The sequence below is a fragment of the Thalassophryne amazonica genome, chromosome 6 (genome assembly GCF_902500255.1).
Source record: "Thalassophryne amazonica chromosome 6, fThaAma1.1, whole genome shotgun sequence".
NCBI lineage: Eukaryota > Metazoa > Chordata > Actinopteri > Batrachoidiformes > Batrachoididae > Thalassophryne > Thalassophryne amazonica.
The window spans coordinates 62,282,802-62,310,498 of NC_047108.1; the positions used below are offsets into that span (position 1 = coordinate 62,282,802).

A 27,697-nucleotide genomic window follows, 5' to 3' on the forward strand; every position below is an offset into this window, starting at 1 on the left:
TAGGAAAATTGTTTCCCTCTGCTGTGCATCAATGATGTTTAGCACATATGAACACCATGAGTATCAGTTATGTGCACCCATGTGTGTGTATATATATATATATATATATATATATACCCTGTTGTGTCTGATGATTTGCGGACATTAATGCTGGATTTTACGGTCACAAATTGAACTTTTTTTAAAAACAGGTATGTGTGTATGAGTACATGTGTGTATAAATAGGCACAGATGCACATTATATTATATTATCCAAGGCAAGAAGATTCCAAGTTTGCATCACATCTGGTCCTTGATCCTTTTTGCTTGCCTTGGATACCTCCAGGTGTTCCCGAGGTTAGGCTGGGTGAATTGCTCACTCTTAACTGACCGTGAGTGGGAGTGTGAATGTGTTTGTCTGTTGATATGTGTCGGCCCTGCAATAAACTGGCATCCTGTCCAGGGTGTACCCTGCCTCTCACCCAGTCACTGTTGGGATAGGATCCAACCCCTGTGACCCTGAATCGCAATAAGTGAGTAAGAAACTGATTGAATGAATATATTCTTCAGAGACGAATTCTCTACACCAAGCATGTGGCACAAAAGGTTATTATAGACATCTATAGAAATAAAAAGTTTTCTGTACTTCTTCACATCTCAGAGGTTTATCTAGACAGTATCATAAAGGCAGGAGAGACTCCACACTGAGTGTGGCCTAGTTTAAATCTCCTATCTTTGGCTGATTTATGAATAATTTATTAACTTGTTTATTCAAGTGGTGTACCCCTTTTTTCCTAAGTATTATTGATAGCCCAAGCACTCAAATGACCAGAGTGACAGCAAGAAAACAAATTATACAGCAGATCATTGTAATGACCAAACACAGGTTAGAGGTGAGCTGTCAGTCGTTCATTCTGTTTGTGATGTTGACATTTTAATCAAAGCACCTCCGTGACACTATCAAGAGGGATCACTGGTGTTCGGAAATGAAAAGGATGTTTGTCTTCCATAATTGCTGCACTGCACTAAAGGAAAGACTCATTACAAAAGCAATAAATGTAGCATTAAACAGAGTATTAACAGGGGGTATGGACAATGTTCAAGGCTTCAAAACATTCCTGAACAGTGTTTTGAGATTACTGTCACTAATTTGCAGTACAGATGAAATGTCTTGGCAGCTTTGAACAGGCAGGAGTACACACCGTGAACAATTAGTGGTTGAGAGCAAAGCTTAGAGTCAAGTCATGGAACAAAGAGAACAGACAACCGGGACAAAACAAACAGGGTGTACGATCCATTGCTGACTTAGTATGAAGGAAGGCAAATAAATACTAAATACTGTGTCGGAGTGAAATCAGTGAATCAGGTGGGAGGAGTCAACAATCAGCTGAGGTTAATTATTATTATTATTATTATTACAAAATTATTATTCAAAGCTAGATTCCTTATTGGGCAGCGCAGTCTCGTTTGAGGGTGGCATGAAAGGGGTAAAATATGATGCATATGATGTAATTTCTCTACTTCCGGGGACAGAAACACACCACTTTCTCTGAGTTTTTGGGCAAATTATACGCAAACAAAGTGAAAATGCAAAGAAAAAGTGACGATGTGGTGGAAAGTGGGCATGTGTTGCAATTTGTTTATGACCCAGAGCTCAAAGTGTCGAGGCGGTTGTGCAGGTGAGCGAATGTAGCTACTCTGGTTAGCTGTGTAGGCTAACACTTACTGACACAACGTCTCACATTTGCCTTGTCTTCCCTTCTCCACAGGGAACCAAAAACGAAAAAAAACCCTGCACTTTTGACAGCTGCTTCGGTGATTGCAGCTGAAAACAAAACAGTACACCATTTTCCCGTGTGAAGTTATGCTGTGTATATATTGCACAATGGGAGCAGCTGTCCCCATAAGTGGTCAAATCCCGCAATGTCACAGTGTTGCCACAGTTACTTTGAAAAAGTAATCCAATTACTGATTACTCCTTGAAAAAGTAACTTAGTTACTTTACTGATTACTCAATTGTAAAAGTAACTAAGTTAGATTACTAGTTACTTTTTTAGTTACTTTCCCCAGCTGCCGACAACAACCCACGTCAACATGACAATGATACCTGTTTTGTCACCCTTTCTTGACTTCAATGAAAACAAATACTTGTTTTATAAAAAGTAAAATAAAGACCTCTTTCTTGACCTCATATTTAACTGTTGACAGCACTGTAACAGTAAAATGTGCAATTTAAAACCTACATTGTTTATAAATGTAACTATTAAATTCTAACATTTTTCTAACATTTAAATTCTCTAAACATTTTACTTGTGGAAATTATTATTATTTTAAGCAGTATTAGTAGTTGTAGTAAAAAATGGCTTCAAAACTGGACCTTTAATCTAGGGGTGTTGTGGGGGGGGGGGCACATCCTTGCCCCACGCCCCCATTCCATCTGGATTCGCCCCTGCTTTGGCGTTTGAGCACAAAGAATGGATAACATTTATTTATGCAGAGAACAGGACCAGATTTACAGGTAAGAAAGTTTTATTGCATTTTCACATCATGTGGTCCTCAGAAAGAGAGTTTAGGTGCATTTGAGTGGAAAATAGTGTTAGTTGTTGACGCGTCGTGGAGGATCAGCTGTTTTTAACGAGACGATACGGAGCGGCTCAGCTCAGAATTCTAAATAAAGGAGGAAAAAAGTATAAAAATGTCTTTGCAAAGCTCAGTGCAGGTGTGCTGATCACCACGCTTTAAGAGGTGAGGACGAGTTGAGCAGCTGCAAAAAAACGCGGATGAAAAGCTCACAGCTCACTTAAAGTGGGCAGTTCAGTCGAACCCCGACCTCCTGCCCACAGACCAAGTTTAATGCTGTTATCGACCCACAATGAAAAATAATAGTAACGCACAGTGACATGGAGAAGTAACTTTAATCTGATTACTGATTTGGAAAGATTAACGCGTTAGATTACTCGTTACTAAAAAAAGTGGTCAGATTAGAGTAACGCGTTACTAAGTAACGCGTTACCGGCATCACTGGTCACGCAGGGCTCAAACGAGACTGCGCTGCCCTATTGATCAAATGTATTGTTGCGGTTTTGGCCACCTTTCCTCTCAGTTGTAATGTTTACTCAGCCATATAACTGCTAACATTTGGGAGCATGTTGGTCACTCCAGTGGTGTCAGATGGGGTGAGGAACACAAGCTGTCCAGCACAACCCCTGAGGTTGCACGCAAACACCAGTTTGTGCCAGATTATGTCATTGCTGTTATAACGGAGCCGTTGGCAATGGAAGGGACACAACATTTACAACGGACAGATTAGCAGATATTTGATCATCTGTCTTTGTTTTCTCTTCCAAATTAGTCTGGCTAAAATGTGTGTGTTTTTTACAAGCTGTGTGATTATCTGGCTGCCTCTGCAATTTTTCCCTGACAGGCTTATTATTATTATTTTTTTAAATCTTCTCTCATCATCATCATCATCATCATCAAGTAGTGGCAGTAAAATATTGTTATCATCACAATGCATGATCACTGAAAGTATAAAGGCAAGGCTGTATAAAACCAGGCTTTACCAAGTGTCTGAGTGTCTTATAATAGTGTTTTTGAGCAAATAATCCTACTGTCTATCAAGCTAAAGAAGATATTTAAAATAAATAAACAAATAACTTAATGTCTGATGTGTATTTAAGGATTTACAGTCCCAGTTGTTTTTTATTGAAAATAATTTGTGTGATTATTCCATTTGCAATAAAAAACATTTTGTCAGTGAATTAAATCATGTTATGCTCGGCTCACACTAAAATTAGTTAAATAGACTTAGCAACACAGGTCTGATAGACCAAGTCCCCTGACAATCCCAGCACAGACTTTCTTTACCATAAAAATTTAAAAAGCAAAAAGTAGCATCTGCACAATCAGTGTTAAGCCCCACCTGTGCCTGATTACGTTCTTGCCATGGAACCTAATTGCTTGTGCCCCTTCACTATTAACTCCTCAATTCTGAAATTGTCACTGATTGTCCTCATATCGTCTGCCTGGAAACTTTATTTAAAGATTAACCTTCAAGGATGCCTTTGGAGTGAGGTACAAAGGGACAGGTACCTTGCCACATGGTTTACCACAGGAGCGAAGTTAGTGGGTCCATACAGCTGAACAGTCTTAAGGCTTTGATGATAAGCTTCGAGAATCCCCTCCATTCCATTGCAGTACGGATTATCAACATTGCCATTCTGAGAAAGACAAAAACAACAGATGGATGCTGCAAAAAGTGAAACATAGAATAGAATAGAATAGAATAGAATAGAATAGAGATGTAAACAATATTTTGGAGTTACCAGTCAAGATTTGCAAAATCTTTTAAAGGAAATAAAAAACATTGTTCAGTCTGTTTTTCATCTTACTGAGAGTTAGACAATTCGCATAATTTTAAGGAAAGCCAAAAGCATTTTTTTGTTGCTTTTTTTTAGATGGACATATTATACATCTTTTCAACAAGCTGTTTTAAAATGTAATTGTTTTTCATCTAAAATACTTCATATACAGTGATGCAATGCATCTAAAAAACTAAATGTTAATTCTTCCCCCAGTTCTTTCTGTAATACTGCCCCTTACAAAGTACATTCTGCACTTTTAAATGTAATCAAAGTCACAGCAAAAATCATCAGGCCTGGGCCCTGCTAGAACTTCTCTTACAGACAAGATCCGCTCTTGCAGAACCCCAGACAATGGATACAAGCAGTTTTTATACAAGATTACATATGCATGACAGAGGCGGACCTTATTTCGCAAAATCCTTCTCTTATTGGCCCCCGTAGGCATTCAAGGGAGGGCCATCCCCCTGCCCCAGACCCACGCAATAACAGGAGACATATGATTTATAATTGTAACTCTCTTTATCCTAAGTGGTACAAACGGGTTAAATCCAGTTCTACATGAACATACCAAGAGAGAACAAAGGAAAGTGAGAATAAGAATGAAACTAAAAGTATAACCCTTAATACCAAAAGCAGTACAGAAAACAAATAAAGAAAACTATAATTGAACACAAACAAATAAAGAAAACCATAACTGAACACAAATATATCGAACATAAAAGTTTGGAATAATCATCCTGTTTCTGTGCCTGTTGCTTTAAATGGAAAAGAGCTGCTGTTGGCCACATGCAGACCAGTTCAGTGGGTGTTTATAACTGATTAAGTGAAATCCCACAAATGTCATGACCTGATTTTACTTAAAGCAGGAAAAAACCTTAATTGTATGTAGTCATACAACAGCCAGACTTTAGCAGGGTAAAACATGAAGCTTAAAAAAATCTCTTAACACATTATGTGATCAAATCACATTTCACCTGCCACGAACATGTTATGCTACTTTAAGGTGTTATTTCTCTGTCTCACAGTTCCTGTGTATCTTCTTCTTCTTCATTGTTTCCTCCTCTTGGGTTTATTGGTGATGGGTAGAACTGGTGGTGCATTGCCACCATAAACTTGACTGAAGCGTGAAATAGTAACTTGACAAAACAATACCATAATGGGAGAGACTACTAATGTGATAAATAACAGCCAGGTACCCTCACACACCTCTATCTTTCCCCAGCACAGATCTTCAAGCCCCAGATATTTAATGGCACCCTACACAATAATTTTAATTTTGTGTATCCTACTCGTGGCCTGTCCTATACAATTTATGACATTCACCATAACCAAAACAAAATCAGACTTTCTAAAGCCCTGTTCTTACAGATCTGGTAGCTCAGTGGGGAAAAAGAGTCGAGCAGGCAATATGTAGACCTGGAGTTGTTTCATGGTCATGCTACCTGTCTGCACCTGCCTTTACTAAAAAATCTGGTCAAGAATAGTCTATTACCCTCCTGAGGACTGTGAAACATCCCATACAACATTAGACCTTGGACTCTGTGGGCTTGCCCTTAAGATGGACTTTGCACCATTCTGCTCTTTTTTGTAACTTTGTAATTGTTAAAATGGCTTAATCAGTGGGTCACTCCTCCGAGTCTGGTCTGCTTGAGGTTTCTTCCTCAAAAACACCGGAGGGAGTTTTTCCTTACCATTGTCACCTGTGTGCCTGCTCAGAGGATTTGGTAAGGTTAGACCTTACCCATGTGAAGCACCTTGGGGTAGCTTTGTTGTGATTTGATGCTATAGAAATAAATTGAGCTGAAATGAAATGAACTAAACTACAGTGAGGAAAATACGTATTTGAACACCCTGCGATTTTGCAAGTTCTCCCACTTAGAAATCATGGAGGGGTCATCTTAGGTGCATGTCCACTGTGAGAGACATAATCTAAAAAAAACCAAATCCGGAAATCACAATGTAAACAATGTCATGAATCTCGTGCATTTCCGTGCAGCCTGTACATTTTTTGTACATCACCAGGAGGTTATCCAGAAGCACCGTGGTTGTGTTGGCATTACACTACAGGCATTGTGTTTCAACATGTCACATGGTACAAGTAAGGATGAAACAACGAGAAGCCGTGCATTATACGGTTTGAATGCACGACGTGGTGTCTAAAACACCACGACGTGAAGCGGAGTGGTGTTACTCCGCGAAGCGTATTCAAACTGTATAATGCATGACTTCGAGTTGTTTAATCCGCTTATACCATGGTCCCACACAGTGAACTAACACACAAATATTTATTTAAGTTAACAGAACTTGATAAAAATGCGCAAGTATTTGGGACTATTTTATGCCAGTCTCAAGATATTTTCATCCTTGGCAACCATTCTCATCTTCTTTCCTGTCTTCAATCTTGTGTTGTGTGGGCCGCCAGAAGAGGAGGTACTGCTGGCCCACCACCAGAGGGCGCCCTGCCTGAAGTGCGGGCTTCAGGCACGAGAGGGCGCTGCCGCCACGGACACAGCCGGGGGTGACAGCTGTTACTCATTATCTCATGACAGCTGTCACCCATCTACACTTCATCATACTACTCCATAAAACCCGGACGTCATCTCCACCTCATTGCCGAGATATCATCTACCTGTGAAGGTAATTCTCTGCTGAACTGAAAACACTGACTAATAGTCTGAACTTCTTTGCAGCTGTTTTCCTGTAAGTGTTTCCTTATCTGTGGGATTGGCGTTTGGTGTGATCAGCAACGGCTTCGCTTCACACTCCAACCAGATAAGTGGTTAACAGGAGCTGCACGAGTGTGTGATTAGAGGTGGAGGTGACTTTCCACCTTCTGACTGTTTTTGTTACTGGGTGTGCACACACCCACATCTCACTGTTTGTGCTCCTCACCAGCAGTACCAGATCCGACAGTCGGGGACGGTGATCACCTGGGAATTCGGGACTTGGCGGCTCCAGTATTCACCAGGTTCGGTGGCGGCGGAAATCGTGTGGTTCCGGCTCTTCTCAGGACAGACGTCTTCTATCCTCGAGCCTGCCCACACGTCACCTTTGTGTATTGACTGCTATCATATTCTGAGATTGTCTGTATAGTCATTGTGCACATTCACAACATTAAATTGTTACCTTTTGGCTCATCTATTGACCGTTTATTTGCACCCCCTGTTGTGGGTCTGTGTCACTACACTTTCCCCAACAGGATATCTCGGCCAATGTCATGGATCCCGAGGGGCGTCAACCATCTGTTGGACAGCCAATGGAAGAGCAGGGTGCACAGGCGTCGGCTGGAGGCGTGATTGGTGAGTTGCAGCATATCCTTACCGCCTTTACCGCTCGGATGGACCTGATGACCGAGCAAAACGTCATCCTTAATCGCAGGATGGAGGCTCTCACCGCGCAGGTGGAAGCGCGCGCTCAGGGCACTGCTGCAGCTCCTCCTCCTGTCGACCCGGTGCCGAATACAGACATTCCACTGGTCATTCAACGACCCCCCCCACCATCCCCTGAAGCATACATAAGCCCCCCAGAGCCGTACGGAGGTTGTGTGGAGACATGCGCAGACTTTCTTATGCAGTGTTCGCTCGTCTTTGCACAGCGTCCCGTGATGTACACGTCTGACTCCAGCAAGGTGGCTTACGTGATTAATTTGCTTCGGGGTGAGGCACGCGCTTGGGCTACAGCGCTTTGGGAGCAAGGTTCACGGCTCCTTACCACTTATACTGGGTTTGTGAGGGAGCTTAGGACCGTTTTTGATCACCCTAACAGAGGCGAAACCGCGTCTACCGTGCTGCTGTCAATGAGACAGGGGCGTCGGAGCGCAGCCGAATAGGCAGTCGACTTCCGCATCACGGCTGCGAGGTCTGGCTGGAATATGACTGCGCTCCACGTCGCCTTAATAAACGGACTGTCGTCGGTCCTGAAGGAGCACCTAGTGGCTAAGGAGGAACCGCGGGATTTGGCTGAGCTTATCGATTTGGTTATACGGTTGGACAACCGGTTAGAAGAACGCCGACGGGAGCGAGGCGAAGGGCGTGGTCAGGCACAAGCCGTCCCTCTTCCTCCCGGGTCCGAAAGGGAGCCGTCTTCCCCACGCTCCACAGCCACAGCGCTCCGTGTGGCTACAGCTCCCCCTGCTGACGGTGCTAGGGACACGAGCAGGGCCGCATTCAGACAGAGGAGGCTGGTCCGTGGGGAGTGCTTTGTCTGCGGCTCGAGTGAGCATCAGCAGACAGACTGCCCCAAACGGTCAAAACACAAACTTAGAGACTGGGCTGAGAGGGGGTCAAAACATTCACGTGGGTCATACACATCTGTCTACACGACTGTCACACATCTACACTTTATCATACTACTCCATAAAACCCGGACGTCATCTCCACCTCATTGCCAAGATATCATCTACCTGTGAAGGTAATTCTCTGCTGAACTGAAAACACTGACTAATAGTCTGAACTTCTTTGCAGCTGTTTTCCTGTAAGTGTTTCCTTATCTGTGGGATTGGCGTTTGGTGTGATCAGCGACGGCTTCGCTTCACACTCCAACCAGATAAGTGGTTAACAGGAGCTGCACGAGTGTGTGATTAGAGGTGGAGGTGACTTTCCACCTTCTGACTGTTTTTGTTACTGGGTGTGCACACACCCACATCTCACTGTTTGTGCTCCTCACCAGCAGTACCAGATCCGACAGTCGGGGACGGTGATCACCCGGGAATTCGGGACTTGGCGGCTCCAGTATTCACCAGGTTCGGTGGCGGCAGAAATCGTGTGGTTCCGGCTCTTCTCAGGACAGACATCTTCTATCCTCGAGCCTGCCCACACGTCACCTTTGTGTATTGACTGCTATCATATTCTGAGATTGTCTGTATAGTCGTTGTGCACATTCACAACATTAAATTGTTACCTTTTGGCTCATCTATTGACCGTTCATTTGCGCCCCCTGTTGTGGGTCCGTGTCACTACACTTTCCCCAACATCTTGTCCAGTTTCTCCGATGTTAAATCTTTATGCCGTTGCTTTTGCTGTTCTTCTCGTTTGCTCTCCTCCTCTTCCCATTCCTCAAACTTTATTTTGGCCAAAAATATTTAAATTCACTTGGAAATCCATGTTTTATTGCATTTCTCTCATCTGTCAAAACACAGCTGATCTGCACCAACTGATCTGCGCAGAGCGGAGCGATATTCCAGTGACTTAACTCACCGAAATGTGTCCTTATACACGAAAATAATGCACGTCAGACATGGAATTTTCACTGACCATGGTATAAGTCTGCAATGATACATCATAAAACTGCATGCTAGATCACATTAATGGGCAACAGTGATCTTCACACAGACTGTGACCTTCAAGGCCACAGTGCGAATGAGACATAAGCAATAACATGTCATCCTTAACCTTGTCCCAACTATGACATGGTTGCAACTCAGTACCAGCATTTGTCTCATGTCACTGCAGACCTTACAACAATCCAAACAGCCTCAGCTTGTGTAACACCCTGTTCAGTCTGGAGTTTCTGCACTTCCACTGCCTTACTTGCTGTACAGCCCTGCCAAGTTGAGGTGTGCTCTCCTCCATAATTATAACACTTCAGCTTGGCTCCACCAGCACACAGTCCGTAGTCATGTTCATCTGAGCACTTAACACAGCATTGTTTCCCCTTTGCTGAAATGACATCACCAGTCACTTTACCTAACTGTCATGTCACACCAGAAGATTTACAACCCAAAAATGCCTCTCCTTCCTCAACTTGCTCCAGCAAAACCCTTTCATTTTCACTCTCCTCCAAAGTTTCAGTCACTACCTCCTTGTCCTACATTTCACCTTTCCTTCTGCAATCACCAAATTTCTTTCATTGAGCTCTCAGAGCTGTCATGCTCCCTGTACACCTTCACTCATTAGCAGATCTAGCTAGCATTTCCAGCCTAGCTTTAGCTTCTTCTCCCAGTCAGGACATTGATCCATTTTGAAAATTTCAACAGTACTATAGTACTATAGGGATGAGGAAGCCCTGTTTTTGTCAAATAAATGATCCTCCACTACCCTGTCTGGAGACACCCTGAGGGCACTTTCCTCCGCTGTGGCACTCTCACTCAGTCTTGGTTCTTGTTTGAGCAGCTGTTTGTCATTCAGTTCATTGTCTTATCTGTCTTCAGTTGTCAATTTGTCTGTTGTGTTCATCCAGCATTTTTACTGTTGTTTTCCTGGAGTGATCCAATCTAAACTCCTCCATTCAGCAGAAATTCTTCTATTTGACTGCACTATGTCTTTTTGGACTGGTAATAAATCATTCTATTCATCTGTATTCTCTTTGTAAGTAAATGATTTCTCCCTTTGTTCACTCAGGGTCACCACAGCAGATCCGATATGTTTCTGCGTGTTGGTTTGGTACAAGTTTTACAATGGATGTCCTTCCTGGTGCAACTCCACATAAAATGGAGAATGGGCAGGGGTGGGAAAAAGGACTTTTCATTCTATGCTCAAAGGACTTTGCAATGACGTCTTACTTTCAGTCATACATGTACACGGATGTCAGGGTGCTGCCAGGGAATTAAACCAAGGGTCCTCTGGTCTCACATTCATTTCTCTAAGCACTAGTCCACAATGTTTGCCTGTAATTTGAGTTCATTTTCTGCTTAAATTACAATAGATGGGACCAGAAAGTTTTTTAATGAAAAACATGCACATAAACCAGAGGTCTCAAACTGATTCCAGAAAGGGCCGAGAGGGTGCACGCTTTCTTTGCAACCACCAACTCCACCAAGTGATTTCACTGATCAGCTGATTACACCTGCTCAAAGTGATGTTAATCAGTGAAGTCACCCGGTGGAGTTGGTGGTTGCAAAGAAAGCCTGCACCCTCTCGGCCCTTTCTTGAACGAGTTTGAGACCTCTGCTTATGGACACATTTAAAAAATATTTTGATTCAGCAAAACTGCTTTGTTTGCATTCATTTCTGGCCATATATTAAAATGTGTACAATTTTGTTCACGTGTGTATACACGTTTCGTGGTGAAAACAATGAAACTTACCCAAAGTGCTTCTTCTTCTTCCGTTTCTAAATAGATTTGAATTCTGAAGGTTTTGTTTGATTAATCTAAGCATACAATTCTTCCTTGCAGTATTTTGAAATTTTGAATTTTGGGGAAATAGACTTTTGGTGGTGAAAACTCTGAAATTTATTCAAGATAGGGCATGTTCTTGAATTGGATATGGATTCTGAGAAACAAATTTACCAAAATAATATATTATTCAATAAATTTTACACATTCTCATAAAGATTTTGAAAGAGAGCCTCAAGTCCAATCAAAATATGTGCAGCAGGATGTAAATTATCATCCCCCAAGATAGTTGACACACTGTTGTAAACATTTCACCTGGTACTTCAGGTTTCATTCAAAATTGTTTTTACCCACCAGTGTAAATGTTAAAATGCTTAGAAAATGTATACGAGCAAAGCGCCGCACAGCGGCAAGAAGCTTGCTCATGGTACAGGGAGTCCCAAACAGGAAGTGCCAAATTTTGAGTCCACAGTGAAACAGGAAATGTCAAATGTTGAACACTTCCTGGCATGGGTGGAGCGAGAGCGGAGGCCAGGGTTGCACTGGACTCCCCTGAAATCCGAATAGACACAGATGACTGACATGTCATGGCACCGTACATCTGGTTGAAAAGAGCTGCATTTTGAAATCAGTCAGTCATATTGACTGCTAGGTTCCTCCTGTCCAGTAGATTTGAACTGAACACTTTGTTTGATCCATGGACTAATAATGACACCAAAGTTATACTAGTGAGTAAATGACCGTATTTTATACCAGAAATCAGGTCCAGGTTGTTAAAAGGGGCATTTCTCCTTTAATTCGGGTTGTCTTATTTCGGGTTGTCGTGTTTCTCCAGTGATTTTTAAATGAGCAGGCAGCTGTTGATTAAATAGCCTCTTAATTTTGCTGCCCAAAGGACTGAAATAACCTCTTAATCTTGCTGCCTGAAGGACTTAAATAACCTCTTAATTTTGCTCCCTGAGTGACACCAGGAATATTAAGAATACTAAAGCAATAAAAATTTTTTTTACAGTCAGCCATGATTTTTGTTCAACTGCATAGTGTGGGGAAATACTTTGGAGAATAAAACTGGATGAGCTCTCAATTACTTAATGCTCTGGCTTTTTACTTTTCACCAGGTCTACATATAAATTTTCACTGCACGACATCAACTTATACTTTTTAAGTTATACAGTACAGTACTATGTTGTAAAGCCAGTCATATACTACGCAGGGATGTGATGCAAATGTGCATGTGAATGTGCATTAGTCCAGGATCGTAGAGAAACAACTGAATTATAAGCGTGCTTCTTGGTGAGATGAGACTGCAATGCAGCAGCCCCAAGCATGAAACCGCTGCGATACGACCAGTGCTATATTTCATACATTACATAACAGCAAGCATTGCATGATGTTAAAGATATTATTATATGAAGAGAGAGACAGAAGTGCACAGATGTGCACACACACACACACACACACACACACACACACACACACACACACACACACACACACACACACACACACACACACACACACACATATACATTTCCTCCAGCGGAGCAGCTAAAAAGAAATGATGAATCATAATGACACTCTCACCTGTGGCCAAAGTCCCTCGGACTTCAATAAAGACTTTGTGTGAGGAGGAGTTGTAGGTTTCCAGTACTGACACCTCAAATCGGAGCAGCCAAAAGAATTTTCAAAAAACAAACAACCTTTGTGCACCTTTAAAATGCATATCTCTGGTAAATGAAATGTCAAGTGAGCTGACTATTCTAAATAAAGAAAGAAGTTAGGAAAAAACTCATGTATTATGTCTTGTTTTTTGGTCCCATATGCCTTGAGAAATTAAGTCATAAACATGGGGAATTTACTTTGATTCCGTCTGCTGCTGATAAACGCTCACAAATGTGAGTCTCTGACAAATGTGGACTTCGGGGACATCATGTTGGGGACTGCCCCCTCAGACCCATTCATTGAAACAAATGGGAGAACCGGATTTTTTTACAGGATGACATTTGTTTTTTGTGGAATTTGACAGTGAATATGTCAAAATGGTGAACAGGTGTGTTTTGGGAGGATGCAGCAACAGCACTCATGTTTATTAGGTGGACAGTTTTCCATAAGATAAGATTTTGAGGAGGAAAGTAGGACCTTTTTTTTAAGTGCCTCTTGGACAGACTGCAGAAATGAAGCCAAGCACAGTGTAAGAATAGTCTTCATCCATCCATCCATTTTCTTCCGCTTTATCTGGAGTCGGGTTGCGGGGGCTGCAGCTCAAGCAAAGCCGCCCAGACCTCCCGATCCACACACATCTCCCCCAACTCCTCCGGGGGAACCCCAAGGTGTTCCCAAGCCAGCCGAGAGACGTAGTCCCTCCAGTGTGTCCTGGGTCTTCCCCGGGGCCTCCTCCCAATGGGACGTGGCTGGAACACCTCTCCAGCGAGGCGTCCAGGGGGCGTCTGGAAAAGATGTCCGAGCCACCTCAGCTGGCTCCTTTCGACATGGAGGAGCAGCGGCTCGACTCCAAGCTTCTCCTGAGTGACCAAGCTCCTCACCCTATCTCTAAGGGAGCGCCCAGACACCCTGCAGAGGAAACTTATCTTGGCCACTTGTAATCGCGAGCTTGTTCTTTCGGTCATGAGCCAAATCTCATGACCATAGGTGAGGGTCGGAACATAGATCAATCGGTAAATCGAGAGCTTTGCCCCCCTACTCAGCTCTCTCTTCACCACGACGGTCCGATACAGCGACCGCATCACTGGAAACGCTGCACCGATCCGTCTGTCGATCTCACGCTCCATCCGTCCATCTCTCGTGAACAAGACCCCGAGATACTTAAACTCCTCCACTTGAGGCAAGGACACTCCACCGACCTGAAGAGGGCAAGGCACCTTTTTCCGGTCGAGAACCATGGCCTCGGATTTGGAGGTGCTGATTTTCATCACGAATAGTCTTCAAAAAAACAAATCTAACCACTGATTATATCATTTCCATTCATCTTGCCAAGAGAATTCTAACAAAGCATCTCACCTCTCCCGAAAGTGTGGAATCGGCCATGTTTGTAGTTTCTGCCACTGCATCGTGCTATGCTAAGGTAATACTGTTGTGTTCGCGTGCCACCGCTGATTTTACTCCTGTTGTGTTTGCACGCAGAGCTACAGCGTGCGAACACAGCAGGAGTAAAATCAGCGATGCGGCTTTCAGGGTATGTAATTATTACTATTATTCAATCTTACTGAGACTTATGTGATAGTTTTTTTTTTTTTCTGAATACATCGCAGGTATCAGGCCATAACAAAAAAAGTCTAAATTTATCTTATTGCGTTGATGCAGCACATCCTGTAATTTTTTACCCACGGCTGATTAACTTGTGGGCATGAGATAAATACTTAAATAATTTTGGAGGTGCATGGACTAAGTCACTGGAAAAAGTGAGGTGTCGGGTCACATGCTTGCTGTGCATCCAAAAACTATTCTGTGCTCAATAAATATATTTCCTTGTTTGCTTTTATAAACATCTAATATTATCTATCACACAGGGTATTGCTTTGGGGTTGTTCTTGTCAAATTGAAAGTGTTTCAACACATCTTCAGCAACAAGGAAACATTTCAGAGACTGTTGTCGCTCACAGATGCTGGAAGTGAAATTTCACCTTTAAATCCACTTGGAAGAGATGTAGAAAGCATGAGGCATCAGTTATTTGGTGGAATGAATCTTAATTTACAAATTTTAATGGAAGCATGGAGTTCTAAAGACATTACTCTGTAGACTGGCCACTCATTAGGCTGCACTGTACAGCAGCCAGACTGAGAGAAGCCAAATTGATTTAAGTATTGTACAGAAACTAATTTGCACCGTAAATGGAGTTCATTCTAATTTGTGCATGCTGGAGGTATCCCAGCATCTTTAAATAAAAAAAAAGATGAAAAGATGATCATGCATATATGATGAAATGACAAAAATGTTCACAGTCAGAAACATGGTCTTCCGAGAAGACTAATATATAGCAAAGCCGCCCAGTTGGGACAAGCTTTCAGTGCTTACCAGTCGAGTGAGTATAACAGAAATTGTGGAGAGAGGGCATGTCCCAACTTGTCCTTTAACACTCCGAAACGGAGGTGTTCCTTTGTCCTGCTCCATCAGCGAATCGGTCGCGACGCGCGAAGCCTCCGCGCAGCTTTCCATGACAAAATCTCTTGTTAAAAGTGAAATCTGCCAGAAAATGGCTGATGTCCAGCTCTTGTGATAACCAGAGAAATTGCACACGACGGTCCCGGCTCCACACAGTGATCCATTTAGAAATGATGTGGTGGTTTCTGCCTCTCGATGGTGGCTCGGAGCGCGGCGCGCCGTGTGCCATTGTGGGCAGTCCTTAAAGCTGTAGTAACACTCCTTAACACTTGTGAAGCCCGTAAAATTTTCACCGAAAGCCAGATAAATTTTTCGAATGGTTTCCAGCTGCCTGTCTCTAACAGTTTCTGAAAAAATTCTGATGGAAAAAAAGCCCAAATCATTCCGCCATTTCCTCGCAATGAAACAACGACGAGAGGGGTGGACAGTGCTCACTCAAAGCCTGCCCACAGGCGAATGACGCAACCAACAGGCGTGGAAAAACTCACGCATGCGCACGAAGGTTCAAGCTTGGCTGATGTAAAAACATATGAATCAAATCCATATATTTTTTGTATGAAATAAAAAGGTCAGATACTTTTTTCACAGACCTCGTATATATATATATACACATATACATATATATATATACACATATACATATATATATATACACATATACATATATATATATATACACATATACATATATATATATACACATACACATATACATATATATATACACATATACATATATATATATACACATATACATATACATATATATATATATACACACACACACTCGTATATATAATTTTTTCCCTCAATTTCATGCAGATAAGATGCAAAGGGCCTGATTTACAAAGGTTTTGTGTGAATAAAAGTGTGTGCAAACTCCATACCACCCACAAACAAATGTGCAACCTGATCTACCAATGTTGCCCACTGAGGAATACATCTTTCAAATGCGCAAAATAGCACATATTGTCCATTTAACATATTTACCTTAATGAATAAACAATTTTGTGTGTGTCTACCAGAGTGCACAAAATACTGAAAGGAGAAAATCTAAATAGTGTAATTTATGGTCTGCAATGTGATTTATGGGTTAGCACTATTGAGTCACAGAGAGGAGGTCCTGGAATCACTTTCCACATGGTCTTTTCCATTGGAATTTGTGTGTTCTCCCTGTATTTGAATGTGTTCCCTAAATGTGCTCCAGCTTCCTCCCACTTCCAAAGATGTACAGGGGATTTGAAATGGGAACTCTAAATTGGTCTCATATGTGGCCCTGCAATGGTATGTCCAGGGTGTACCCAGCCTATCCCAATGATTTTTGGGATAGGCTGCCCCTCCCATGTGACCCTTAATTGGAGGAAATAGATATAGAGAATGCATGAATTTATTAAGGCCAAAAACAATTTGGGCCTCTTGACTGCATCTATAGTTTCCATATTTAAAATCAAGGTGCTATCTGTGTCTGTCCAGTGCCATGCACAAAGGCTGAGACAGCAGCTTGGCACCGTAAACAGCTCCACCTACAAATAAAAATGTACACTAATCCATATGATTCTCATTTTTTGTCATGTCCTCTCCAGTTATGCAAATGTAAAGTAAATATATTAACAGCGGAGTTATCAGTCATGGCACGAAAAGCATCTCCATTCAAGGAATGTGCATTTGAAACCGACACTTTAACCCTCTGGGGCCAACGCCGTCGTATATGACGGCTAAGGCCAAGCTTTACTAAATTATAAATAACTTTTTAATTATATGAGATAGAAACTAACTTTTTTTTTTTGCTGAAAAGTTAACTCTGCGGACTTTTGAGCCAGCCATCTGCCATCTTTGTACTCCTCACAGGAGCTGTGTTATGATGTGCAAAATGTGAGTGTCCAATCGGAATTGGTTCACCGTCACATGGTTTTAGAAAATCCAATCGTAGGGCAGATTCACCTCATGGGAAAAGCCAAAGATCGTTTTCAGGAGTGATATGTTACTAGTTGGCCCGTTTGAATAGCCCCCTGGGTGCGCCAATGAGTACATACTAATGGGCTCCAAATGCGCCCTGCGCCATTACGCACAGCGATCACTGAAAGCAGACGGAGAGCCTCTGATGATAATCTCACATGCTCAAACAAAGAGTGTGTAACTATCAGGATTGCTCCACAAGTGTGCATGTGAATGTTACTGGATAACTCTGTTGCTTTTACCATGAAGACAAAAAATGCATAGACCATTTTGTATATATTGTTTAAAATGTGCATTTGTGTTTATTGTTTGAACCTTTTTGTTGTACAGTCTTTCACAGAAGACCTCAAATTACCTTTATAAAGTGTCAAAACAGTTGTTTATTATAGTTTGCTGTGTGTTTTGAATAAATGTGTGTGGAAAATTATTTTCCACTTTACTTTTTCCATCCTAATTTTTGATTGTAAACCTTTATTACACTTATAAAACACAACAAAAACATACGGCAGTGTTCAGAATAATAGTAGTCCTATGTGACTAAAAAGATTAATCCAGGTTTTGAGTATATTTCTTATTGTTACTTGGGAAACAAGGTACCAGTAGATTCAGTAGATTCTCACAAATCCAACAAGACCAAGCATTCATGATATGCACACTCTTAAGGCTATGAAATTGGGCTATTAGTAAAAAAAAAGTAGAAAAGGGGCTGTCCACAATAATAGTAGTGTGGCATTCAGTCAGTGAGTTTGTCTATTTTGTGGAACAAACAGGTGTGAATCAGGTGTCCCCTATTTAAGGATGAAGCCAGCACCTGTTAAACATGCTTTTCTCTTTGAAAGCCTGAGGAAAATGGGACATTCAAGACATTGTTCAGAAGAACAGCGTAGTTTGATTAAAAAGTTGATTGGAGATGGGAAAACTTATACGCAGGTGCAAAAAATTATAGGCTGTTCATCTACAATGATCTCCAATGCTTTAAAATGGACGAAAAAAAAAAAAAAAAACAGAGACGCGTGGAAGAAAATGGAAAACAACCATCAAAATGGATAGAAGAATAACCAGAATGGCAAAGGCTCACCCATTGATCAGCTCCAGGATGATCAAAGACAGTCTGGAGTTACCTGTAAGTGCTGTGACAGTTAGAAGATGCCTGTGTGAAGCTAATTTATTTGCAAGAATCCCCCGCAAAGTCCCTCTGTTAAATAAAAGACATGTGCAGAAGAGGTTACAATTTGCCAAAGAACACATCAACTAGCCTAAAGAGAAATGGAGGAATATTTTGTGGACTGATGAGAGTAAAACTGTTCTTTTTGCGTCCAAGGCCCGCAGACAGTTTGTGAGATGACCTCCAAACTGTGAATTCAAGCCACAGTTCACAGTGAAGACAGTGACGCATGTGGTGCAAGCATCATGATATGGGCATGTTTCTCCTACTATGGTGTTGGGCCTATATATCACATACCAGCTTTCATGGCTCAGTTTGGCTATGTCAAAATACTTGAAGAGGTCATATTGCCTTATGCTGAAGAGGACATGCCCTTGAAATGGGTGTTTCAACAAGACAATGACCCCAAGCACACTAGTAAACAAGCAAAATCTTGGTTCCAAACCAACAAAATTAATGGCTAGCAGATGTGAAGAAATCATGAAAAACTGTGGTTATACAACTAAATACTAGTTTAGTGATTCACAGGATTGCTAAAAAAGCAGTTTGAACATAACAGTTTTGAGTTTGTAGCCTCAACAGCAGATGCTACTATTTTTGTGAACACCCCCTTTTCTAATTTTTTTTACTAATAGCCCAATTTCATAGCCTTAAGAGTGTGCATATCATGAATGCTTTTTTTCTGTAGGCCAGTTGATGTGTTCTTTGGCAAATTGTAAACTCTTCTGCACATGTCTTTTATTTAACAGAGGGACTTTGTGGGGGATTCTTGCAAATAAATTAGCTTCACACAGGCATCTTCTAACTGTCACAGCACTTATAGGTAACTCCAGACTGTCTTTGATCATCCTGGAGCTGATAAATGGGTGAGCCTTTGCCATTCTGGTTATTCTTCTATCCATTTTGATGGTTGTTTTCCATTTTTTTTGTCCATTTTAAAGCATTGGAGATCATTGTAGATGAACAGCCTTAAATTTTTAGCACCTGCGTATAAGTTTTCCCCTCTCCAATCAACTTTTTAATCAAACTACGCTGTTCTTCTGAACAATGCCTTGATTATCCCATTTTCCTCAGGCTTTCAAAGAGAAAAGCATGTTCAACAGGTTCTGGCTTCCTCCTTAAATAGGGGACACCTGATTCACACCTGTTTGTTCCACAAAATAGACAAACTCACTGACTGAATGCCACACTACTATTATTGTGAACACCCCCTTTTCTACTTTTTTTTTTTACTAATAGCCCAATTTCATAGCCTTAAGAGTGTGCATATCATGAATGCTTGGTCTTGTTGGATTTGTGAGAATCTACTGAATCTACTGGTACCTTGTTTCCCATGTAACAATAAGAAATATACTCAAAACATGGATTAATCTTTTTAGTCATAGCTCTACTATTATTCTGAACACTACTGTATATATTATGAAAGCACAGGTTGTCCTGAAAAAAAAAAAAAGAGACGTAAAACTTGATTGTGGGATGCAGGGAGAGCTGTTTACAGCAATAATAAAACATTTATGCCAGGAGAGTGAACTGTCCAAATAATGCCCTTGGACCAAGGTAAAGGGAGGGGACGCGGGGGATTTCCACAGCAAAGTGCTGAATCTGGGCTTGTGCCACACAACTCACACCTTGTTAAAGATTGACAAAGATGGGTCAGGATGTTACTATGATGCTTCAAAATTTACCCGGATTTTCTATTCAGGATTATATGGGAAGGAACGGCACTCGGAATAGCCCTGTAACACTCGTAAAGCTTAATTTACATACTGCTGTCTATGTCATGTTACCACTTGCTGTCATCTGTGTACTTATTCTTACAATGTGCAAAATTTTAGAATGTCCACACAATGTAGTATTCATTATATGGAATCTTAGTAAGTCAGGCCATTATGTTTAAGGAACTGAATGTTTAGTTAAAAATTCCAGAGGCAATATTTACCAGAGGAAACTCATGAGACACCCTTCCATCGGGGGGCAGCTTAGCACCAAAACCCAGTGCAGGGAACATCTTATCACTGTCATAGTCCTGGATAATCTCTCCCACAGCCTTCAGGGCCATAGCGTAGGCATTCATCTGGTATGGATTCATGTAGTGCAGTGAAGTGGACTGAGATGGATTTCCTTTCAAGACAGGAAAAGTCAGAATCAGTGATGCACACCCATAGATTGAGAATGAACTGACAGCTGCAGTGGAAGAAACATGACAGAACCAAAACTAAATTGGATGTTTTGAATCAGAGCCGGAGCTGGAAATAAATTCCTGGCACATTAGCAACACTGGCCTTCAGCGATAATATGACGGCTGCTGTACAAGAATAATGCCTTTTTATCTCATGCTTTTTGAAGTTACACCGAACAGTGTGGCATTTTAGACACTTAAATTTGATGGGTGTGTGTGCATTTGTGTTAATTTGGAGGATTCCCTTTTATATTTCTATATACACATATGCACACACACTCTCACACACATAACATCCACGAAGAAAAATCCAGCTGCCACTTTGATTCATGAAAAATGGCATATAGCAGCGAATGGCAGCAGAATGATGGCAGCAAAAACACTCACCATTTGATGCAGTGAAATCAATGGCCACTGTGAAGTGAATCTGAGTCCTAAAACAGATAAATGGGATAAAGCAGGCAGTTAATTAAACGCCAGGAAATGAACACTCCATGAAACTGCATATCTGAGCAGAAACCTGAACACTACAGTTTAAAGAGGGTTTCTCTGATTTCACTCTGCTTTCTTACCGACCTTATCTGAGAAGTGAAAGGGTGTATACAGACTAACCCAAACAGTGTGATGGCACACCTTTTTCATCAGTTTACAATGATTTCACAGCTGAATTAAAACCATTTCTTTATTTTTAAAGTCATTTCAGGCAAAGTCACGATGGTAAGCTTCGCTTAAAGTCATGCAGCAATACTATATGGGACTGTACCACAACAGTCTTACTAGAGTCTTGATGGTGTCATGCGCAATCATGGTGGCTCTTGGTTCAATCATGATGATGTGTCCTTTATAGGACACCTAAATAGAGCTTTGTCATGTGATTGATGGATTGTATGTCACATGACACTGATGAATTGTTCCATTACATAGAGAAATATGTAGTCCACTGTATAATTGAAGTCATTTACTATGCATTTGGTCCTACTTATCATGCATTTTTGTACCATACGTTTCATTCCATTGAAGGACTACACTTCCTTTTCGTAAACATGCTTCCATGATTTGAGAAAGCTAAATCCAGTAAGCCATAAGCCCATTAGAAGCTTACGCAGTGTTCTCTGGGATATCTTTAGTGGCTGTTGAAGCACTGTCAAATGAAGAATTTGACAATTTCCTATTGCAATGTTATACTGGATTGAGGAAAGCAGAAAGCTTCACTCCTCCTGGGCTTTTGCAAAGCTCATTGGAGTGTTGGTGGCTTGCCTGCCAGGCAGAATGAATTGCTAGGCCAATACAGAGCCATCTCTGCCTCTGGATTCCCATTCAGAGAAGAACACCTTTCTAATTTTAATTAAAACATGAAAGAAAGAAGCAAGAAAATAGAACCCTTCCCTCGTGTAGTGAAGCGGTAATATCATTAATTCCAAAGGAAGGTAAGGACAAACCTGAATGTAGCAATTTTAGACCAATAAGTGTCCTGAATCAGGACTACAAAATTTTCACTCATCTTCTAGCCAGTCGAATGGAAATAGTTCTCCCACAGATCATTAGTCTAGATCAAACTGGTTTTATTCAGGAACGCCGGACACAGGACAACATACGCCATGCCCTACATGTAGTAAATCATATAACAATGCACAATACGCCTGCAATTCTAGTAGGTTTAGATGCAGAGAAGGTGTTCGACTGTGTAAGCTGGTCTTTTCTGTATGAAACCTTGGGTAGATTTGGTTTTGATCATAAAATAATAAAAACAATCCAAGCATTATACTATGAACCAAAGGCAAAAATGAAGGTGAACGGGGCAGTATCTCAATCTATAAAACTAGAGAGAGGCTCAAGACAAGGCTGCCCCCTGAGCCCATTGCTATTCGCTCTTTTTATTGAGCCATTAAGTCGGTGCATCACCCAGAATCAGGATATCAAGGGTATTGATATGAAAGGGGGTAATCAAAAAATGTAATTGTTTGCGGACGATGTACTACTTTATTTATCCGATCCAGAGACTTCTTTTATACATTTAACTACACTATTAGAAGACTATGGAACATTCTCTTGCTACAAGTTAAATTTATCAAAAACACAAGTTATGTGCTTTAGGTATAATCCCACAAAAAACATGTCTGAAAAATACCCACTAAATTGGGGAGCTACTAAAATGAAATACCTCAGGGTTGTAATCCCCAAAGATTTAACAAATTTATACTCTGATAACTACCTACCATTTAATAAAAAACTTAAGGAGGATGTTCAGAGGTGGAGCGCCATTCCCCTTCTTGGTTTTGGATCCAGAGTACAATCAGTTCAAATGAATATCCTACCTAGACTACTTTACTTGTTCCAATCCCTTCTTGTGGAGATACCAAACCAACAATTCCAGGAGTGGGACAGACTAATTTCACGTTACATCTGGCAAGGTAAAAGACCAAGAATCAAATACAAAAATTTACAATTATCTAAGAGTAGGGGGGGAGTGGCACTCCCTTCCCTTAAAGATTATTATGTGGCTGCACAACTTAGACCACTTGTGTGCTTATGTAATTCTGACTACTTTGCTAAATGGAAAGAAATTGAAGAGGCATCAACAAATGCATATCCAATTCAAGAGCTAATAGGAGAAAAAATTAGATTGGACAGATTAGACTATTTGAAAAATCCATTTATTACCTTACCTATTAAATTATGGAATAAGACAGTACAATGCAATAATTTAAATGATGTGGTGGGAATACTGAAATGGTGTGGATATGATAAAGATTTTGCACGCAGTAGGTTAGATGCATTTAAAGAATGGATTTAAAGAATGGACCTCACAAGGGTTAACTGCTTATTGTACCTTATTAAATCAAGGGAAAGTGAACAATTTCCACACATTGAAAACGATCTATGGTTTAAACAATAGTTTTTAGATTTCTCCAAATTCGAAATTACATTGGAAAAATATTAAAGAATACTAAAGAAAAACTCCAAAATAATCTTTTAATCAAAGTGTTTGTTGATGCCTACACTTCACATAATGATCATAAGACAATTTCAAGGCTCTACAAAGGACTATGTCAATCAAAAGGACTCGAGTGTTATGTGAAACAAAAATGGGAAAAAGAGGGGAATTTATGTATCTCTGATGAGGAATGGACAACAATCTGTGAGGTACAATGGAAAACTACCAACTCAACAATCTGGAGAGAGTTCTGTTGGAAAAACTTGATTAGGTTCTTCAAGACACCGACACAAGGAAAACACTTCACCAAATCAGCAACCTGTTGGAGGCAATGCGGAGAACAAGAAGCAAATCACTGCCACATCTTCTGGACATGCCCTCTGATTGTTCCATTTTGGACTGATGTTCATAAAATCTTTGAAAAAGTGTTTCACATGGACATACCGTTTCAATTTACATCATTGTACCTAGGTTCCTTGCTAGATGACAATATATCATATAAAAGTAAATACTTATTTCAAATTTTAAGTGCAGCTGCTAGGAAAGCAATTACTAGAAAGTGGTTAAACCCACAAATACCATCAATAAATGAATGGTTTGATATCATATACGACATTTTTAAACTAGAGACAATAACATTCAATATTAGATTACAACGAGATAAGTTTGAAGAGCGATGGAAGCGGTGGATTGAGTTTATTACAACCACTAGACCAGATTTTATTTAACTTCTCAGAGTTTGTATTTCATTTTTTGTATTTATGGCAAATTTATGTTTACATCACCGGCACACCCTCTAGGTTACATGTTACTTGGAAAATGTTTATCTTTCTGCAAAAATTGAAAATAAAGAATTAAAAAAAAAAAAAAAAACATGAAATGTTAAATGTTGTTTTCTTTTTCCTTTTCTTTGTTTTAACTACTTTGTCTATGAGTTTTGTTTGTTTGTTTGTGTTTGAGTGATTTTTGTTAAGCATATGTGTGCCTAATAAATTCAATTTAATTCAAAAATGACATGGTTCTATTTAGGTGTCATATAAAACAAATAGTAAATGTTTCCATTCATGCAATCGAAAGATTTTCATTCATTGGAAGGTGGAACATTCAGAATGTTTCATCCCTCATCTCTTGCAACTATTCTTACCATTGCATTCATAAACATTTCTGTATACTACACACATGGACAAAATTGTTGGTACCCCTATATTTTATATATACATTTCAATGTATGGTCAGAAATAAATTTTTGTTTAATCAAAATATTTTTAAAAATGCCAAAAGTTCTTTGGCAACAAGAACAAAACAAAAGGCTTTCATAAAGTGAAACAAAAAAATCCTGGCATAAAATGTATGCTGTACACAATTACTGGCACTCTTTGATGAACAGAGCCGGCCCAAGGCATACGCCAACTACCCGGTCGCTTAGGGCCTCCACGCCACCAGGGGGCCCCGAGAGCTGAGCGTCCACAGACTTCAATAGTGACACAAAGCATGCAGCGAAACGAGACGAGTCATTGGATAAATGCTGGGCTTTGTCCCGCCCATCGGACGCTCAGCGTCTTTGAGGGTCTATGGGGCAGTGGGCGGGCCTCGGCTGGCCTGGACGCTCAGCTTCTGCATGATGATTGGATGATCAGTTTGAGGCTGAATCCCTTTTTGATTGACAGCGAAATGAGCGAATCAGCGTTGTTCTGAGTTGAACCGGAGACTTTCCTAATCCTCTTAGCGGCATCTTCTTTGTTAAAAACGACTAGCGACAAATCGAGCTTCTATTTCTGGTGGGGTTTTTTGTAGCTGCTTGTGTTTGGAGACTGACTTCTATCACTCTTTCTGACTTCTATCGCAGTTTCTGTCCCTACTGAGCAGCGGGTGCTGCTGAGCTCCTCCAACATCACAAAGTGCTCACAGGCGGACAAACTTCACACTAGCCTCGCGCCAGTCCCAGCTAGCGAGCTAGCTAGGTAGCAAGCTGCACATAATGGCAGACAATTTGAATGTTGTGGTGGACTGGATTTTGGCGAAGCCATTTGATAGTCTTCCTTACGAAGAAAAACTTAGAGTTAAACAGCAGGGCAGATCAGATCAGATCACTGGTGGTTGGCTCTCACTGCGGTATTGTATCACTTCCTGTTCCGGAGCACAGCGGTGTTTTTCTGTATCTGTTAGCTGTTTAATCTGCGCAGTTAGATTGATCTAGTTATCTAGATTACGATTTGTTTCCCAGTGTAATCTTTACGTGCCTTAACTAAAGCACTCATTCTGCTGAATCACCTCTAAATTATTTACACATTATTCACTTTGCGTGTTTTTAGGAATCCGCTAGCTTAGCATAGCTACTAGCTCTTAGCCGATTTAGCATGGCGGCTTCTCCTGTCTCTCCCGCACTTTTCTGCTCTGGGTGTGAAATGTTTAGTTATTCCTCGGCCTCCTTTAGCAGTAACGGTACTTGTAATAAGTGTAGCTTATTCGTAGCTTTGGAGGCCAGGCGGGGCGAATTGGAGACTCGGCTCCGCACCGTGGAAAATTCTACAGCTAGCCAGGCCCCTGTAGTCGGTGCGGACCAAGGTAGCTTAGCCGCCGTTAGTTCCCCCCTGGCAGATCCCGAGCAGCCGGGAAAGCAGGCTGACTGGGTGACTGTGAGGAGGAAGCGTAGCCCTAAACAGAAGCCCCGTGTACACCGTCAACCCGTTCACATCTCTAACCGTTTTTCCCCACTCGACGACACACCCGCCGAGGATCAAACTCTGGTTATTGGCGACTCTGTTTTGAGAAATGTGAAGTTAGCGACACCAGCAACCATAGTCAATTGTCTTCCGGGGGCCAGAGCAGGCGACATTGAAGGAAATTTGAAACTGCTGGTTAAGGCTAAGCGTAAATTTGGTAAGATTGTAATTCACGTCGGCAGTAATGACACCCGGTTACGCCAATCGGAGGTCACTAAAATTAACATTAAATCGGTGTGTAACTTTGCAAAAACAATGTCGGACTCTGTTGTTTTCTCTGGGCCCCTCCCCAATCGGACCGGGAGTGACATGTTTAGCCGCATGTTCTCCTTGAATTGCTGGCTGTCTGAGTGGTGTCCAAAAAATGAGGTGGGCTTCATAGATAATTGGCAAAGCTTCTGGGGAAAACCTGGTCTTGTTAGGAGAGACGGCATCCATCCCACTTTGGATGGAGCAGCTCTCATTTCTAGAAATCTGGCTAATTTTCTTAAATCCTCCAAACCGTGACTATCCAGGGTTGGGACCAGGAAGCAGAGTTGTAGTCTTACACACCTCTCTGCAGCTTCTCTCCCCCTGCCATCCCCTCATTACCCCATCCCCGTAGAGACGGTGCCTGCTCCCAGACTACCAATAACCAGCAAAAATCTATTTAAGCATAAAAATTCAAAACGAAAAAATAATATAGCACCTTCAACTGCACCACAGACTAAAACAGTTAAATGTGGTCTATTAAACATTAGGTCTCTCTCTTCTAAGTCCCTGTTGGTAAATGATATAATAATTGATCAACATATTGATTTATTCTGCCTAACAGAAACCTGGTTACAGCAGGATGAATATGTTAGTTTAAATGAGTCAACACCCCCGAGTCACACTAACTGTCAGAATGCTCGTAGCACGGGCCGGGGCGGTGGATTAGCAGCAATCTTCCATTCCAGCTTATTAATTAATCAAAAACCCAGACAGAGCTTTAATTCATTTGAAAGCTTGTCTCTTAGTCTTGTCCATCCAAATTGGAAGTCCCAAAAACCAGTTTTATTTGTTATTATCTATCGTCCACCTGGTCGTTACTGTGAGTTTCTCTGTGAATTTTCAGACCTTTTGTCTGACTTAGTGCTTAGCTCAGATAAGATAATTATAGTGGGCGATTTTAACATCCACACAGATGCTGAGAATGACAGCCTCAACACTGCATTTAATCTATTATTAGACTCTATTGGCTT

General features: G+C 41.2%; 1 protein-coding gene and 1 long non-coding RNA gene across 2 annotated transcripts in view; one reads left to right on the plus strand and one right to left on the minus strand.

The window, feature by feature from the left end:
- The window catches only part of LOC117512280, a 169,111-nt gene that overhangs the window by 88,977 nt on the left and 52,437 nt on the right, over positions 1-27,697 (plus strand). The gene's annotated exons all lie outside the window — the stretch shown is intronic.
- LOC117512277 (copine-5-like) overlaps positions 1-27,697 on the minus strand; it is a 159,663-nt gene that overhangs the window by 31,862 nt on the left and 100,104 nt on the right. Inside the window, exons 7-9 of the mRNA XM_034172289.1 lie at positions 21,204-21,250; positions 20,577-20,758; positions 4,072-4,199 (exon numbers count right to left, since the gene is read on the minus strand). Coding sequence (XP_034028180.1) covers positions 4,072-4,199; positions 20,577-20,758; positions 21,204-21,250 — 357 coding nt within the window. The remainder of the gene's footprint in view (positions 1-4,071; positions 4,200-20,576; positions 20,759-21,203; positions 21,251-27,697) is intronic.